The sequence below is a fragment of the Fonsecaea multimorphosa genome (genome assembly GCF_000836435.1).
Source record: "Fonsecaea multimorphosa CBS 102226 unplaced genomic scaffold supercont1.40, whole genome shotgun sequence".
Taxonomy (NCBI): domain Eukaryota; kingdom Fungi; phylum Ascomycota; class Eurotiomycetes; order Chaetothyriales; family Herpotrichiellaceae; genus Fonsecaea; species Fonsecaea multimorphosa.
The window spans coordinates 133,072-148,060 of record NW_015971674.1 but is presented as its reverse complement, the minus strand read 5'-3'; the positions used below and the strand labels follow the sequence as shown (position 1 = coordinate 148,060).

The 14,989-nt window shown below is 53.3% G+C and overlaps 8 protein-coding genes across 8 annotated transcripts; 4 read left to right on the top strand and 4 right to left on the bottom strand.

The window, feature by feature from the left end:
* Positions 1-34: 34 nt before the first annotated feature.
* Z520_11582 (uncharacterized protein) lies at positions 35-1,749 on the bottom strand (the record flags this gene model as incomplete). Its single annotated transcript, XM_016782070.1, has 2 exons — positions 35-1,412; positions 1,511-1,749. 2 exons carry the CDS (start codon positions 1,747-1,749, stop codon positions 35-37), a joined length of 1,617 nt encoding a protein of 538 aa, XP_016626853.1.
* Positions 1,750-2,391: 642 nt separating this feature from the next.
* Z520_11581 (uncharacterized protein) lies at positions 2,392-3,400 on the top strand (the record flags this gene model as incomplete). The annotated part of the gene is made up of 3 exons (XM_016782069.1): positions 2,392-2,398; positions 2,468-3,166; positions 3,228-3,400. The coding sequence occupies 3 exons, from the start codon at positions 2,392-2,394 to the stop codon at positions 3,398-3,400; spliced, it is 879 nt and encodes a 292-aa protein (XP_016626852.1).
* A 374-nt stretch (positions 3,401-3,774) lies between these two features.
* Z520_11580 (uncharacterized protein) lies at positions 3,775-5,055 on the top strand (the record flags this gene model as incomplete). The annotated part of the gene is made up of 1 exon (XM_016782068.1): positions 3,775-5,055. One exon carries the CDS (start codon positions 3,775-3,777, stop codon positions 5,053-5,055), a length of 1,281 nt encoding a protein of 426 aa, XP_016626851.1.
* A 164-nt stretch (positions 5,056-5,219) lies between these two features.
* Z520_11579 (uncharacterized protein) lies at positions 5,220-6,257 on the bottom strand (the record flags this gene model as incomplete). Its single annotated transcript, XM_016782067.1, has 1 exon — positions 5,220-6,257. One exon carries the CDS (start codon positions 6,255-6,257, stop codon positions 5,220-5,222), a length of 1,038 nt encoding a protein of 345 aa, XP_016626850.1.
* A 1,371-nt stretch (positions 6,258-7,628) lies between these two features.
* On the top strand, positions 7,629-8,045 carry Z520_11578 (uncharacterized protein; the record flags this gene model as incomplete). Its single annotated transcript, XM_016782066.1, has 2 exons — positions 7,629-7,716; positions 7,771-8,045. The coding sequence occupies 2 exons, from the start codon at positions 7,629-7,631 to the stop codon at positions 8,043-8,045; spliced, it is 363 nt and encodes a 120-aa protein (XP_016626849.1).
* Positions 8,046-9,113: 1,068 nt separating this feature from the next.
* Z520_11577 (uncharacterized protein) lies at positions 9,114-10,042 on the top strand (the record flags this gene model as incomplete). Its single annotated transcript, XM_016782065.1, has 3 exons — positions 9,114-9,381; positions 9,500-9,672; positions 9,770-10,042. The coding sequence occupies 3 exons, from the start codon at positions 9,114-9,116 to the stop codon at positions 10,040-10,042; spliced, it is 714 nt and encodes a 237-aa protein (XP_016626848.1).
* A 302-nt stretch (positions 10,043-10,344) lies between these two features.
* Positions 10,345-11,073, bottom strand: Z520_11576 (uncharacterized protein; the record flags this gene model as incomplete). The annotated part of the gene is made up of 1 exon (XM_016782064.1): positions 10,345-11,073. The coding sequence occupies one exon, from the start codon at positions 11,071-11,073 to the stop codon at positions 10,345-10,347; it is 729 nt and encodes a 242-aa protein (XP_016626847.1).
* A 672-nt stretch (positions 11,074-11,745) lies between these two features.
* Positions 11,746-14,178, bottom strand: Z520_11575 (uncharacterized protein; the record flags this gene model as incomplete). Its single annotated transcript, XM_016782063.1, has 6 exons — positions 11,746-12,096; positions 12,154-12,613; positions 12,669-13,133; positions 13,192-13,467; positions 13,520-13,920; positions 14,044-14,178. 6 exons carry the CDS (start codon positions 14,176-14,178, stop codon positions 11,746-11,748), a joined length of 2,088 nt encoding a protein of 695 aa, XP_016626846.1.
* Between the last annotated feature and the right edge of the window lie 811 nt (positions 14,179-14,989).

Here is a 14,989-nt window from a genome sequence, read left to right as displayed (position 1 = left end):
GAAGTACCGAAAATCCAACAAGAACCCCCGGCGCTCACCGCTTCCTCCTCCACGAGACAACGCTCGGCAAGGTCTTGCTGCCCGCATTCTGCACGCTGCGTGCGATGCGAAACTGGTTTGCCGAAGCAATGGTGTCAAACAACGCTTGGACCTGCGCCCGGTCTTGGGGAATCGTCCTTAGCTCCCATCTCACCACGTTCAGAGGGAAGATGATTCTCGGTCGCGCGTACTCGAACGGTGTCGTCTGCAGACAATACTGCAGGAGTCGAAGGATCTGCCTCGCCAAGTCGAGCCGACGGGCTGGGTCAGTATAGCGGGAAATCCCTGCCAGGATGAGAGAATCGTGGTACCCGTGCTCGTGCCCGTCGCTGAGAAAGTCGGCGCACTTGTCAATCAGTGCCGCGGCATAGGTGGAAAAGAACAGGTCGAGGGCGAGCAGAATCGCGCAGGTGATGGCATGTGTCGTCTCGCCGAATGGCCGTTCATCAATTGCCAATAATACGTGATGATGCGCGGCTAGGGGATAGTGCTCGGGCTGCATGGCGAGCAGTTCTTCATGCAGTGCCGTCATGCCAACATAGCTATTTCTGATCTGTTCCAGGATCCGAAGTATCTCTGCTCGATCCGAGCGCTGGTAGGCAGCTTCTCCCATCTGAATGAGGTTAGACAAGGTGAAGCCATAGTCATAAATCCTCTGCTCAATATCCTTGGGTGTATCGTCGGCCCAGGGCTGCAGCAACCAATCCGGATTGCTGAAAAACGACGACTCCCTCCGGGCGAGACAGACGATCATGGCGTTGTAGCGCATGGACTCGAGAATGGATTTGGACAGGGGGTCGCGATGACGGCCGGGACCCCGGAGCTGGATGATTCGGGCTATACCCATGATGTGGCTTTGCCAGGCGTCCATGTCTTCGGATGTCGACTCGAACGCTTCGTACAAGACCATGCACCGAGCCGCCGCGAGGGTCTCATCGTGAAGCACCAGCGTGGAATCGTACAGAGCACTCTGCATAAGTCGAAGGGTCTGGCCGTAGATTTCCTGCCCCTTTAGAATCAGTGTCTGGTTGCTTTGCAGCCTGCCTGTCCGGATGTATGCCAGCGAGAGAAGAGCTTGTCTCAATGAAGTTGTCGGTCCTGAGATGTTGATTGAATGGTATAGCCACGCGGGCTCTCTTGCCCCGGAGTGCTGGGACGAGTCTGTGGAGTAGCCTTCCCAGAAACACGATAGAAGTTGATCTTCGATGAGTTGAGACGGGGAGGGTACGGAGAAAGTAATACGAGTACTGTCTTGGTTCTGCAGCGCGGACTGTGGTCGGGTGCACCTGACTTCTTCCAAGCGTTCTCTTCTCTGGAGACCTGCCTGGTTGCGGTTGATGAAGACCGGGTATCGTTCATAGCCCTCGCACTGCCTGTGTGAAGAGATGCATCTTTGACATAACGGCTTTTGGAGGTCACACTAACACAGGTTACTTAAGAGATGCTGGCAGCCAAGCGAGTTCATACTTACTCTGATCTTTCTCCTTCTGCAAGTGTTACAGCCTTGCGATTTTCCTGGGATACCAACCATTGCTCTTTCCGCCCACCTGTCGAGTTGTCGTTAAAATTGACTGCTGGATACAACGTCTTTTGGTGTTCATGGGGCGTAAGATAGAGCGGCTTCCTTCCGCTGTTGTACTCATCATCACTTGGCCCCGGCCTCCAAGACCAATGGGATGTCCTTAGACCGGGTGCCTTGGGGACACCCATCATTGGTGTCGATCTCGCCCATTGCTCGCAGGTCAGCCTACGTGATAGTCAGCCCTAGCCCTCCATCAGGTCTTGGTGGACGTGGTCTAGACTCCAGCTATATTCCATCGCTGTAAGCTCTTGCCCCGCTCAACATTGGTTTGGAGATGGCTTCGGATATCACAGCTTTGCCCTGGAAACCTCAACTTTTATACGTCCATCTCCATCGAAAGACCCCCAGGCAGCCCCATGAGGTATTGCAGTAATATTCAGGATCCCAGTCCTTCTAGGCAAGTCTCTGCCTGCATTTTTTGACCAGCCATGCGACGAAGTGATATATCGTCTGGTCTCCTTGACACTCGACCTCTCCAATTCTTCAGGGTTTGTCGGTTTACCCGGCAATTCGGTAACGCGAGGATTCTGCCTTTCTGGCTTCAAACTTAAAACAGACTCAGATAGTCGTATTTACGATTCTCCCGTGCTCGGCATGTAGCTAGTCGACGGGGTTTATTTGACGACTGAGAAAGTCCGAGGAAGGACAAGAACAATAAAAAGGCCTCAGTCGGAGCCAGGAATGCCTTGCTTTTGGCCGATTTTCAGTCCAGTTCGATCTAACGAGTTCCCTTGACGATATGGCAGCGTACCCTCCAGTGACGCCTCCAAATGGTGAGTTTGCCATGGCTGGGGTCCTCTCCAAAATATCGTTGGCGGCGGCGAACAGGCTGACCTGCACGAATAGGTGCAAACTTCACTCAAGTAATCCACAACGACACATACCCTTTCATTGATTCGAGGGCCAAGTCAAATCATACCGGCAGGGCCGTTTTCATTACTGGAGGGAATCGTGGGATCGGGAAGGCAATTGCCATATCATTTGCCCAAGCCGGGGCGTCGTTCATCGGCCTAGGGTGTCCTGACGGCTTCGGAGATCCTCCTGTCAGTATCGAGATCGAGAATGCAGCGAAGCAATGCGGTAGACCTCCTCCCACGGTTCTCCTACTTGATTTGGATGTGACAGACAGTGCCTCCGTTGCAGCGGCGGCAGCTAGAGTGCAGAAATCTTCACAGAGGCTGGATGTCCTGGTGAACAACGCCGGGTTCATGACCCCGGCACTGCCGATTGTGGAAGCCAAGATTGACTCGTGGTGGAAGACGCTTGAAGTCAACTTGAGGGGGACTTTCCTGATGTGCAAGTTCTTTACACCGCTCTTGAATGGGACAGCGGACGGCCTACAGACCCTCGTCAACGTCAACTCAGTGGCGGCTCATAACCTCCGCCCCGAGGCAAGCGCATACGGCACGTCCAAGTTCGCCATCCTCAAACTCACCGAGTTCCTCCTGGTGGAACAGAGGATGCAGGGGTTGCTCGCCTTCTCAGTGCATCCCGGGGGAGTCATGACTCAGCTAGCCGGAGCAATGCCTAAGGAGACACACGCGAGTAAGTCCCTCCCAAAACACAGGATTGCGGCCTCTGTGCGTGATGACTGATTTTGTTGCAGGTTTTACGGACAGTCCGTCATTGGCTGGGGATACTATCGCTTTTCTCACGAGCGAACGACGAGAATGGCTCGCCGGAAGGTATCTGAGCTGTACTTGGGATATGGAGGAGCTGCTTGCAAGGCAAAAGGAGATAGAAGAGGGTGACAAGTTAAAAGTGCGGCTTGTCCTGTAGTGTCATCCATGGCAGCAAGTAAATGAAGACGACCAGTGCCATCCCGTCAACAGGACCAGACATGGAGAATACATATCATCATTGCCTCTAGCAGCGGAAATGTTCACTCAGGCCCGGGCCCAGACTTCAAGATCGACGGATCTGGTGGAGTTTCGACACAGTTTTAAAGTGGAGATTATTTAAGAGGCTGTTGCCTAATTTTGTCGTTCACTCGCAGCCTTATCCCCCCTTTCCTCGTATTTAACAACTACCTAGTACATAGTACATTCCGCCTGCCCATTGTCTTGCATGTCAGATCCTGGCACCGGGCTCAATCATAACAAACGGGGAGGAAGTGCTCTTTTTTCCGTACCCGAGTATTACTAACTATCGTCATGTCTACCGTCCGCTACTTCGACTCCGTCCCCCACATTGTGCGGTATGGCAGGCACGATGACAAGAAGGGAACGTCGTGGACGCTCTTCTACCGGCACGGCGTGTGCTTCAGGATCAGCGTCTCGCTCGAAGATGTCTCCGGGACGATCTTTTCGGAGACGTGGCTCGCGCTGATCAAGAAGACGGACATGCACGATTGGGTGAAGCGGTGGGAATCGTTGTGCGATTGTGTCATCACGCCCTGCTTGCCCTTGCTTGACACCTTGGCTCCCAGCTCGCATCAATGGGTGACCCTGGACGACTACCTGCACACGCCGACGTATGACTTGAAGCTGGTCAGGGATGAGAAGGAAACCGCGGATGTCGTGCCGAAAATCACCGAGGGACCCGTGGATCGCCCCTCGTACGAACACAATCTGATGAAGTTCTCAGAAATCAGCTTACTCCCGGAGGACATCCCCCAATATCCAGCAGAAGACCTCGTTGTGCTGGGCAAAGAAAAGAACTGGCGCCGTCCGCCGCACAAGGTTCGCGCGCCGAGCGGTGAGGTATTTTTCTTCAGGCCCTGCAATAAGCCGGCGAGGCACGTCCCTACCGGAGAGATCACCAACAAGTCCCTCGACATCATCAACGCTTATTCCCGGTTGCATTCGCGGTCGACCGAGATCTCGTCCTTGGGTGCAGCTGAAGGAGTCAATATCCCAAGACTGCAGGGAATTGTCGTCAGTCACGCATATACAGAACCAGAACCAGAACCAGAACCAGAGGAAAGCGCTGCACCTCCACCGTCGGACGAAGGACAAGCCAAGTTAGAAACAAACGAGCCACTCTGTGCGGGTATACTCTTGAACTATGTGTCCCGTGCGAAGACTCTGGCAGAGTGGATGAAGGTTTTCACCACATCCGACCTCTCGAAATATAAAGAAAAGTGGAAAGGGCAGATCGCCGCAGCGATCAGACACCTCCATGACCACCGCATCACCGTCGGAGGCCGCTCTGGTCCCAATGCGTGGTATTTGATCAATCAACATAGCGTACGCATTGCGAACGTTGGTGGGGACGACAAGTCCGAGAGAGTCCCCGCAGATATTGAAGGTGCAGACAAGGACGACAAAGGCCCCGGAGCAGGAGACCTTGAAGGCGCAGACGCGTGGTTGACGTTTGAAGGCGGTTGCACAGTACACCCGTTGATGGAGCAGGAAGGGGAAGCTGAGGAGGAGAAGTTCAAGGAACAGAAAGCCATGGACTGGGCAGCTCTAGAAAAGGTGTTTCAATTCTGACCAGTATGAGCACAGAGGTACACAAAGTCAAGAGAATGGTCTTTCGACCAAGAATTTACGAAGTTGCCATTGAATTTAATTCTCCACCATCATCTCATATTTCGTCTAAGGAGATTCCTCTTCGTGCTCACGGTCTGTCGAGCGCGACCCGGAGGGCTTCTTATTTAGGACAAAGAGTATAACAGAGTCTGGAGTGAAGGCCGTTGCAGTGGCTCAGGCACTAGCATCGACGCAATCATCTCCTTTGCGTGAGGCGGCAGTTTTTGTAGTAAATGAAAGGCTCCGGAGGAACATGTCTGGAATTGAATCGTCGATTTGTCCCATCTAGGGCAATGGTCTGAAGTGAATCTGTCGTCGACCGGTCCCTGTGTCACATAGACTTGGTAGCTGGGGTCATCTATTGAGGCAGACGACCAAGGAACTGATCCCGTAATCATCACATAGAATAAAACGCCGAGGGCCCACACATCGGCTTTGGCCTTGTCGAACTCGAGTTGTGAGAAGGCGTCAGGCGGCATGTAGGCTGTGGTGCCATAGTCTCCGGGGACGACGTTGACACTGTCTGCTGAGCCGAGGGTTTCTGTCGGGCAGGCCGAGAATGTGGCGGCACCAAAGTCGATCAACTTGGGTCGTCCATCAGGCGTCAGAAGGACGTTCTCTAGCTTGAGATCTCCGTGAGCTATGCCTTTTGAGTGCATATAATCCACAGCCTCGACAACCTCACGGAATATTGTTGTCAGCGACCCCAAGCCGGTTGAGCGACGCTCCTTTGCCAGGCTCCTGGGACAGAACTCCGTCACCATAAACCAAGTCGATGAAGGTTCTTCGAAGAGAAGCTCGAGGCTCTCTGAGATGCCCCGATGGCCGTTGAGGAGAGTTCCTAGATGATACTCAAGCCTAACCCTTTGAGTCAAAAGCTCATGCTGATGTTGATCTGAGGCGGAGGCCGAGTTGTGAAACTGTTTGACTGCTACGGTAGCATTGTCGGCGTGCCGCAGAAGCAGAAACACAGAGCCTGATGTGCCAGCACCGATTCCTTTCAAAACAGCTCCGTAGTCGGACTCCAGATCCCTCGGAAGTGCAGTGTGACGAATCTGTGAGTAGTCAAGCCAGCATTGAGATGAGGTGGAGCCTGCTGAGTAGCAAATGCAGCCAACTAGGACAAGAACGAGGAAGAGCATGACCCGGGATTGTCTGCCCATGGTTTGTCAGCTGGTGATGATCATACTTCTGGGGGAATGACGACAAGCTAAAGTTGGGCAAGGAGTTCATATGTACGAGTCAACGAGCTGAGTCGGGGATCTTTGCCTCGTTGCTCAGCCTGCTCGCTGGTGTGTAACAAGTCAGCTTCGCATGCTCTTTCCTTTTTGGGGCTTCACGGCTTCAGAGGTCTTTGGTAGGGGCATTGTCAAGCCATCAAGACGGGCTCTCGCAGGTTCGAGGGATTCTCTGTACCCCCCAAGCGATGCACCAGAAGGGGTTTTAGGGCAGAAAAAGCATGTAGCACGAGATATCAGTGCATAATCATTCGCCGGGAACAGCTCTGTGCAACATCCATGTAAGTCGGCCATCGACAGAACATTTGTGCAGTGACTACTCCAACCCGCTTGGTCAGCTATCGCGTGCCCATTTCCCCAATATGATGGTGAAGGCGGTGGTCGATACTTCAGGTTGCCACTGGCAGTCGCTCCATCATACCTACCGAAAGGGGTTAGTGTGTCACGCAAAAGGCTGTGGCCTCTTTTGCTACAAACTTTAGATGCACATGAGTACCTAGGTACTCTTACCAACAACCAATCTATCTCATCGCTCGCATAGCATTCCTTTGATTCGTCTTAACTGATTACCCACGCACAATCTCTCCTCTGAACTAAGCCCGGTGTTTTCTTGAGTCAATCCTGTGGACACATATCTGGGCCGAATGGTTCATCGAGGATCAGCGTAACAGAATGATCGGGTAATGCCAAAGCGCGAGTCGACCTTGATGGCAAGTATGGAGGAAGCTGATCGACATACATACACAGCATGTTCTCATTTTACCGCCACCTCAAGCCTCACACAGACCGTTTCCTCGAGCCATTGCACCGCGGACTTAGATCTTCACGAAGTAGCACAGCGTTTCCGATCTAGCAAATGGCGACGCGGTCTACATGCGACAGGTTCTACTTGCTGTAGGAGCTGATGTAAGATATAGACCACAGCGCCAGGTTGCACTGAAATCGGCAAGTCCGCCGTCTTCCCAGTCAGGGATGCACGGATTCAACCCTTGCCCCAGCGTCAGGCTAATGTTGTCTCCCGCCGTCACAATGCAGTGGTGCTCTGGCTCGATTGAGAAGCTTGCCGCGAGAAGGAGAGTGGCCTTGGTCAACAGCTCAAGCGCTCTCCATAGTCACAGCGTGAATGTGGCGAACAGTCGACAATAGCCCTTTCTGGCTCTTCAAAAGGCCTCCGACTTTCCGTCCGCATTGGCAGTCGCTGAGACTATATATACGACAACTTCCGCTCAATGCATCCTAATCTTCAATCTTCTCTTCTCAGTCTCCTCCATCTCGATTGAACCGTCATCAGCAAACATGAAATTCCTGCAAGTCACTTCCCTTCTTGCGCTGCTTGCAGCGTCGGCCTCGGCCCTGCCAACGTCTCCTGCTACAGACGCCTTGAGTGAGTGTTCTGCAAGCTGACCCTTGGAGAATGAGTGACTGACAAAGGCATCAGAAGCTCGAACTGCAGCATTGATGGGGGCTACAAAGCGTGAAACGGACATCTACCACGCGACAATCAAGCGCTCCCCAGAGACTGACATTTACCATGCCACTGCAAAGCGGTCTCCCGCTCCAGAGACTGACATTTACCACGCGACAATCAAGCGCTCCCCAGAGATGGACATTTACCACGCCACTGCCAAACGCTCTCCTGAAACGGACATCTACCATGCCACCATCAAACGCTCTCCAGAGACGGACATCTACCACGCCACCGCCAAGCGATAAGCCTAGCTCAGATTCCCTCGATACCGGGAAGTGCTGAATATCGCAATCCGCGCGCATAACCCCCATCCTAGAATTTCTCTGGACAACAAAGGGGCAAAGGTTCACTTTTTTGCAACGCGGGTGTGGGAAGAGGGGATAATATGGGTATTATCAGTTCCAGTCCATTTAGTCGGTCACTTTCATCATAGGGGGAAAGAGAGGAGAGAAGAAGGGGAAGGAGATGTAGAGCCGACGGGATGTTTCTGCTTATGTTTCCAAACGCAAGCTCAACAACGCAACTTCCCTGAACGGCGCGTGTGTGTTTAGATTCTACCCAATAAAGTCCACTTCGACCCTCTGAGGAGCTCCTAAATATAGCGAAGAATAACGTACTCAGTTGGTAAGATAGATAAAGCGGGAGGCCACCAAGGTCATAATAATACTATTCTTGTAGCGAGCGGACCGGCGGTTGAAAGAGCCAAAATGTCCCCCGTTCTACTCTCCCACCCATTTCACTCACTTATTCCCTATCTGGGCTGGCTTGCGCTGGCCTGCTGAGTGTCTGTCATCATTTGAAGAACCAGCTCTTCGTCCTACCCCAGAGTACCTCGCACAGCAGCTCGCCACTCAGCCAGCCCTGCCCCCATTCACGTCAGAGGTCGAGTGATGTGAATCGTACAGATTCAAAGTCGAATGACTTCGCCCTCTGCAGGTGTCCTGCCTGGGGTCTGGAAATCCCGGTATTCCCGCACTGCAGGTAGGGTGGTCCCTCGTTCGAGGTCGCCACGTGTGTCAGTCGGCACGGACGTATTTCTTATATATATCTCTCTCTCTGATCCGAGAATTCATCTTCCTCCTTCACTTCCCTCTATTGCCCGCTCGTATCCGACCAGCCTCCTTCATCATTTTCCTTTCTCACTACTGTCAATCCAGATGCCTTGTTCAGAGTGTGAGTGTTGGTCCAAGTCCTCGGAAGACACGCTCATCAAACACGACCCTCCGTCTCTATCACGGCAACCCCCTTTCCAGATTGACGAAAAGCCGCGCCAGCACCACCATCCCGCATCTTCAACCCTGGCACTGGCAGCCATGCTACAGCACAGGGACACGGACGAAGATGACGAAAACGATAGCAGCGGGGGCTACCAGATGCACGACCGGCGCGCCCACCGGATCCAGAAGCTACTGCTGTGCTGCATAGGCGTGCTTTCGATCCTGTGCGCGGCGCTCACCGTCACCGTGGTAAAACTCAGCATCACACCCACGCCCAAGGACGACGTCTTCCGCCACGTTCCCCAGGCCAAGACTGAAGTCATCCACACGCCGGGGGTCATGCCTCCGATCTTGGGGCCGGAATGTATGTCGTGGATTCCTCCGTCCGTCCGTCCTTCCTTCCTTTCATCCTCGCTTCGGCGTCTTCGATATGGCTCTGGGTATGTACGTGGTTTAGCTGACTCGTGACTGTGTGGGATTAGTCACCAAAAAGACGGTTCTCTTCCAGCGGAACGAGTCGTTCATGGGATTCAAGGATAAGGCGTACCCGGCGTGGCACGAGATCCTGCATCGCGCGCGCCATGGCCGTGTGGCGTTCGACAGCATGCCCGGCGAGTTCTACGGCGTTGCAGGGTACCATCAACTGCATTGTGTGGTATGTTTTCAGTTTTCTTCTTGTCCATTCTCGCACGTGGTCTTGCTTCGTCACTCTCTGCCTGGTTTGCTAATGTTTGGTTCGTTTCGTATAACAGTGGCTTCTCCAATGGGCAGTCGACTATTCGGTCCGCGGGATCGTGCCCGACGAGTTGACCGCGGACCACATGTTCCATTGCACCGAGTACCTGCGGCAATCGGTCATGTGCTATGCAGACCCGACTTTGGAAAGGCGCTTCGAGGGCATCCTGGGTCCCTTCAGCGCCAACAACACCCATGTCTGTGGTGACTGGGACAAGTTGATGGATTGGGCAGACGACCATATCTATCTCGGCCCGTACCTGAATCCCATCACCAAGTTGCCGCCCTAGAGAAAGGATAGAGGGAAGGGTGTTCCGTAGAATCATAGAGGAACCACTTCCGGGAAGTCGGCGGCTTTGCTGGCGGAAATCCAGAAGAGTTGACGTACCGCTCAGGGAACAGATAGTCAGGAGAGCTTGTGAGAGTCTTCAGCTTCCAGATTTGCATACAGCACCTGGATGTAAAAGCAGCCGGCGAGGTAGTGGGCTGGATCCGGCTGCGTTGCGATGATTACCCCTCTGTGTCCCATTTTGATGAATGGGTGCCGTCACCAACCCGACGGATATCATGTTCGTCTTGATCGGCGTACTCTTCATGAACCCGGAAAGTACTGCGGCGGCTGGCCCTCTTGTATCGGTCGACTCGAACCAACGATCCCTCCATCGGGACCAACACCAACATTCGGCACGCTCTTGCTCCGCCCATGAAACGCCATCATGATATCGTCCTTGTCGGCCTCCACATCCGGATCCCTCTGACTGGGTCTCTGTCTCTTCTTCATTCTCACCCGTTCCCTCGCGAACTTCAACTGGTCCAAGGTTTCCTTGACGGCTTGTCTCTCCGCCCCATCCTCGGCCGTCGTGGTGAGTTTGACTTCCTCCCCAGAAATCAGCACATCCAAATCTTTCTCCTCGGCGTCCAACTTGCGCAGACGCTGGCACTCTTCCTCCCACCAGAAGAGCATTCTCACGAGCTCCTTTTGCCGGTAGATGTTCAACAGGGCCAATTGGTGGGGGAACTGGGGCCCGATCTTGTACGTGTCCACCAGTCCGTCTTCCTTGAGGATCTCGTTCTTTTTCAGTTTGGCGTATACTTTCCGACTCACGCTCTCTGAATCGACGACGCCCGCGACGTAGAAGGATCGCTCGTCGAGCGTGTAGGGGTTGGCCGAGGCGATTTGATGCATGTAGCACATGTCCCGGCGGTAGCCAGTCAGGTCAACTGTGTGCGAAGGTGTTTCATCGGCGAAGAAGTTGGGGACGGCGGCGTTGGCGAAGCGGGTGAAGGAGAAGCCAAGGGAACCGTTGCGTTTGCGATACATGTTGCTATGGAAAGATTGTACACTCTATTTCTCAGACTTGATCAATAAGCTAGTGTATAGTCTTCAAACGAAGCTCGTTCAGTTCAGTGCGCGAGAAACAGCTATACGAGGGAACGCGGGGCAGGACGCGGCGCATTTCAAGGCTCGGCAGCTCCGGAAGAAAAAGCAAGGCTTTCGCTTTCACAGCTCGACAGCTCGACAGCTCGACATGCATATCTCAGAGTCAGCAGAGTCATTGAGTCCGCAGATCTGATCTTTGACCAGTTACAGTCATATCCACGTGTTTGTACATGATTGTGTCATTGGCCATTATTCGATAATTCGACTTCGTGAAGACAATGAAACCGCCGTTGCCCGTCGACCGCCATTTGACTCGCATTCCCAAAGAACGAGATTCGCCTATTGCGTCGTGTGTATCAAGGAGTCTACAGACGCTCTGAGGCTCTCAGATTCTCAGAATCTCGTCCTCTCTTAATCTTTCTCTTATTCCTTGGTCGTCTCAAAGTCCCCAATCTAATTACCTCCAGTCACCATCCGGTCGGCGGGAATCAGAAATTGTTGACCCATGCGTTGCATTCTGTTGCCGAACCTCAGAGTTGAAAGAGTGAGTAGAGGAGTATAATGAGAACCGATCTCGCCGCAACGCCCAAGCACAGAGCGACAACTCGTTGATCAAGTGGAGAGGTGGCGCGGTAGCCGTGGCTCGCCCTCTTTGTATGGCTCCCCAGCAGCCTCCCGAGCCAAGTCGTTGATCCATCTCTCATTCGGCTTCAGTGACTTTCCGCCCGCCACGTTTGAGGCAAGGTACATCCAGCTGAGGGCGTTTCCAACAGTGTGCACTTCGTCGCTGACGTGCGTCCGCGCGTATTCGCTCATGCTCCTATACAGATCCTTGTCATTGACTAGGTCGTATAGGTGCCGGGCAACAGCGTCGTGGTCACCACGTTGGACAAGGTAACCACTCCTGGAGTCCTCGACCTGAAGTGGAATGCCCCCAGCGATGGTCGCAATGATCGGTTTCCCCTACGGCTATGTCAGTACCACGCCCCCAGACCAGAATGGAACACGCAGAGTGCTTACCTTGTGTAAGGCTTCCGAGACCTTGACCTCGAATCCTTCTCGAGTTGAAAGCTGCAGTGCCACAGTCGAAAGCGACATGATGGCATTTAAGATCTGGTCACTCGGGCCCAGTCGAACGACAATAATGTCCTCGACCAAGTCGGGAAACTGTGTGAGAATCAAATCCATGGTCTGTTCATAGATCATCGTCGCATCGGGATCATCCACCGAACCGTGTCCACAGAGCACCAATTGGTGGATTTCCTCCTTGGGTTTGTCTTTCACCATATCGCGGAACTTGGCGTAGCTCTTGATAACGTCAGGAATTCCCTTGGAGGGATCAAACCGCGCGACTTGGGTGAAATATCCCCGATCTGGGTATGCAAGTTGTGGAAGGCTTTGAGCCTGACAAACCTGCCTGAGAACATGCATGTAATATTGCAGATCCCAGTCATCCATAGGCTTGTTGAGGCCGTCAAGCCTAGGGATCTCAGTCAGATACTTCACCGATGCTTGGTTCTCGATCATATACTTACCAGTCGGTAGTTGCCGGGAGCCAGCCCAGCGTCTCCTTGCGAACTTCAGGTGGAACAAAAGTCCGCACAGGGTGGCTGAGGAAGACGTCGGCTTGTTTGATGCTTGCCCACATATTGCGCCAGACGTGTTGAGCGGCACTACCATCCTCAAGGACTAAATCATCGCGAACTTCAATATGGCAGCGGAAGATGATCGGCCGCTCCGGTGCAATCTTCTTCGCAATTGGGATGAGCTCTGGCATCTGCGGGTCATCGATGATGATAACATCTGCACCGCCGTCCTTGGGCGCAAGAAGTGGCCCTCCTTCACTGAGCCAGTACCGATCCGCATTGTCGACGATCCACTCTTTGATCTTACCCAGCTGCTCGTCTGTGGCTCGGACTTCGGGAGGGACGGCGCCCTGCAAGATATTGTGATTTGTTTTGGTGATGCGGAAGACGTCGGGTCTGGGCTTGGGCACAAACCTAGAAAATATGTAAGGTAAGCACGACGCACATCGCTAGCAGACGAGGCGGGACGTACCATTCGACGTTCACATTGTAGAGTTTCAAGAACCGGAGCAACGCGTGCCGCATCAGAGCCACTCCGCCTCCTTGGGGTGTCGCACTGAAAAAGACGACCCTAAGCTTGCGGTCGACAACATCTTGGATGTGTTTCTGCACGGCCCGCCACGTTGGCTCTCGGACGGATGCCTTGTAGTCGTCGATGGTGGTAAGCTGAATCGTACCTCTCAAATCGACTTCGACCTGGTTCTTAAAGCTGATTGACAATCGCGGTTGCTTTGTGGGAGCATATAGTCTGATAAAAGTCATGACCAGACCGCGGACGATCCACAAGGTTGAAAACTTACGCGAGACATTTCCTAGCCGCTGAGTCGGCGATCTCGTCCACTCTTTGTGCTCCTGCCCTTGCGTTGCCGGCTTCCATCATCGGATTTGACGTGACCAGCATGGGAACAATGTCGAGCTCAGACCAAAGCCTCGAGCATAAATTCGGGCTCTTTTCGTGAACAGTTGCAATGACTCCCACACCGAGAATCTTGCATACATGTTCCCTCCTGTAGTGGGATAGTTCCTCGATGACATGGTCCGCAATCCAGTCCCCACCTCCACTCCTCTCTTCCTCTTCCTCTTCGTCCAGGGATATACGGTGGACACAAAAGTCAATGCCATATGTTCCATCATGGATTGCAATCCCAATCTTGAGTGCTCTGTCGGATTCTTCTTCAATGGCAAGGCCCGCCCAGTATTCCTGGAATAAGGAAGGCAAGGTTGTTAGTGGCTTGGAGTCACGGACCAGCGGTTCAAGACCCAGTTCAGATGGGACGTAGTATATTTTTATGGTAGACTTGTGACTGGAAAGGGATTGACTTACGCTGAGAGTAGTTCCTATGTCGAAGCCATCAGGGAGTTTGGTGCTCAGTGATCGAGTCCGACGGCGTTTGAGGGCCCATTTGCCCTGGAAGTCGTGGTGAATCTGGGTGCTGAAGCTCCTGCCTGGATCACCCATTGTAGGGGAGAATCTTGCTATTGGCCAAAGTGATAGCCCAAGGGTTTTGTTTCAAAAATGCTTTGGTAGAGGTACGATCAACCACCAGGGGTTTGTCTTTGTTTATATCCAGTTACTGGGATACGGTGGACCAGTGAACTGTCTGTACTACAGCTCTCGACACCAGGTGGTGAGTGAAAATGAGCAAAAATTGGGCAACAAAGCGTACGAGCTGGCGGTGACGTCGCTTCTGGGTCATGAGCCAGTGTGAGCCACTCACCAGGAAGTCTGAGCCACCTGCTTTGACCTTAAGTCAATGAGCTGGTAGATACGAGTTAGAGACAGGATCCATGTCACCCTCCATCGGCAATGCACAAGGAGCTTTCCATGTAGGCGAGCTTATGCGAGAAAAAAAGAAGCTGCGATCGGTAACCATCACCTGATGTTTCAACGGCTCAGGCACAAAGTTGCACAACTCATTTCCCCTTCGGTCAAGTAGCTCAAGTAGCTCAGTCTCGCGAGCTCGTGTCGCCGACGTGGAGAGCTCGTGTTTGCTCAGATAATGCCGCGGTGGCCGCTGTGGTGTTGCTGCCTCAGCTTCGTGCGCCTCATCCAACGACCAGGGCCTCAAGTCGGTTGACACGGTGCCAGCACGAGGCGTCCTCTTGAGGTTCCAGTAGCAGCCACCCAGCAGCATTCGGCATTGGGGGCGACTGGTGCTGCGCTCAAACTGGAACTTTGCTGGGCCCCCCGGATCTATCTCCCGCAAATCTTGTCCCTGGCGCTCTCATGATCTCATCTAGATACACCATGCAACCAATACCGGACCGTG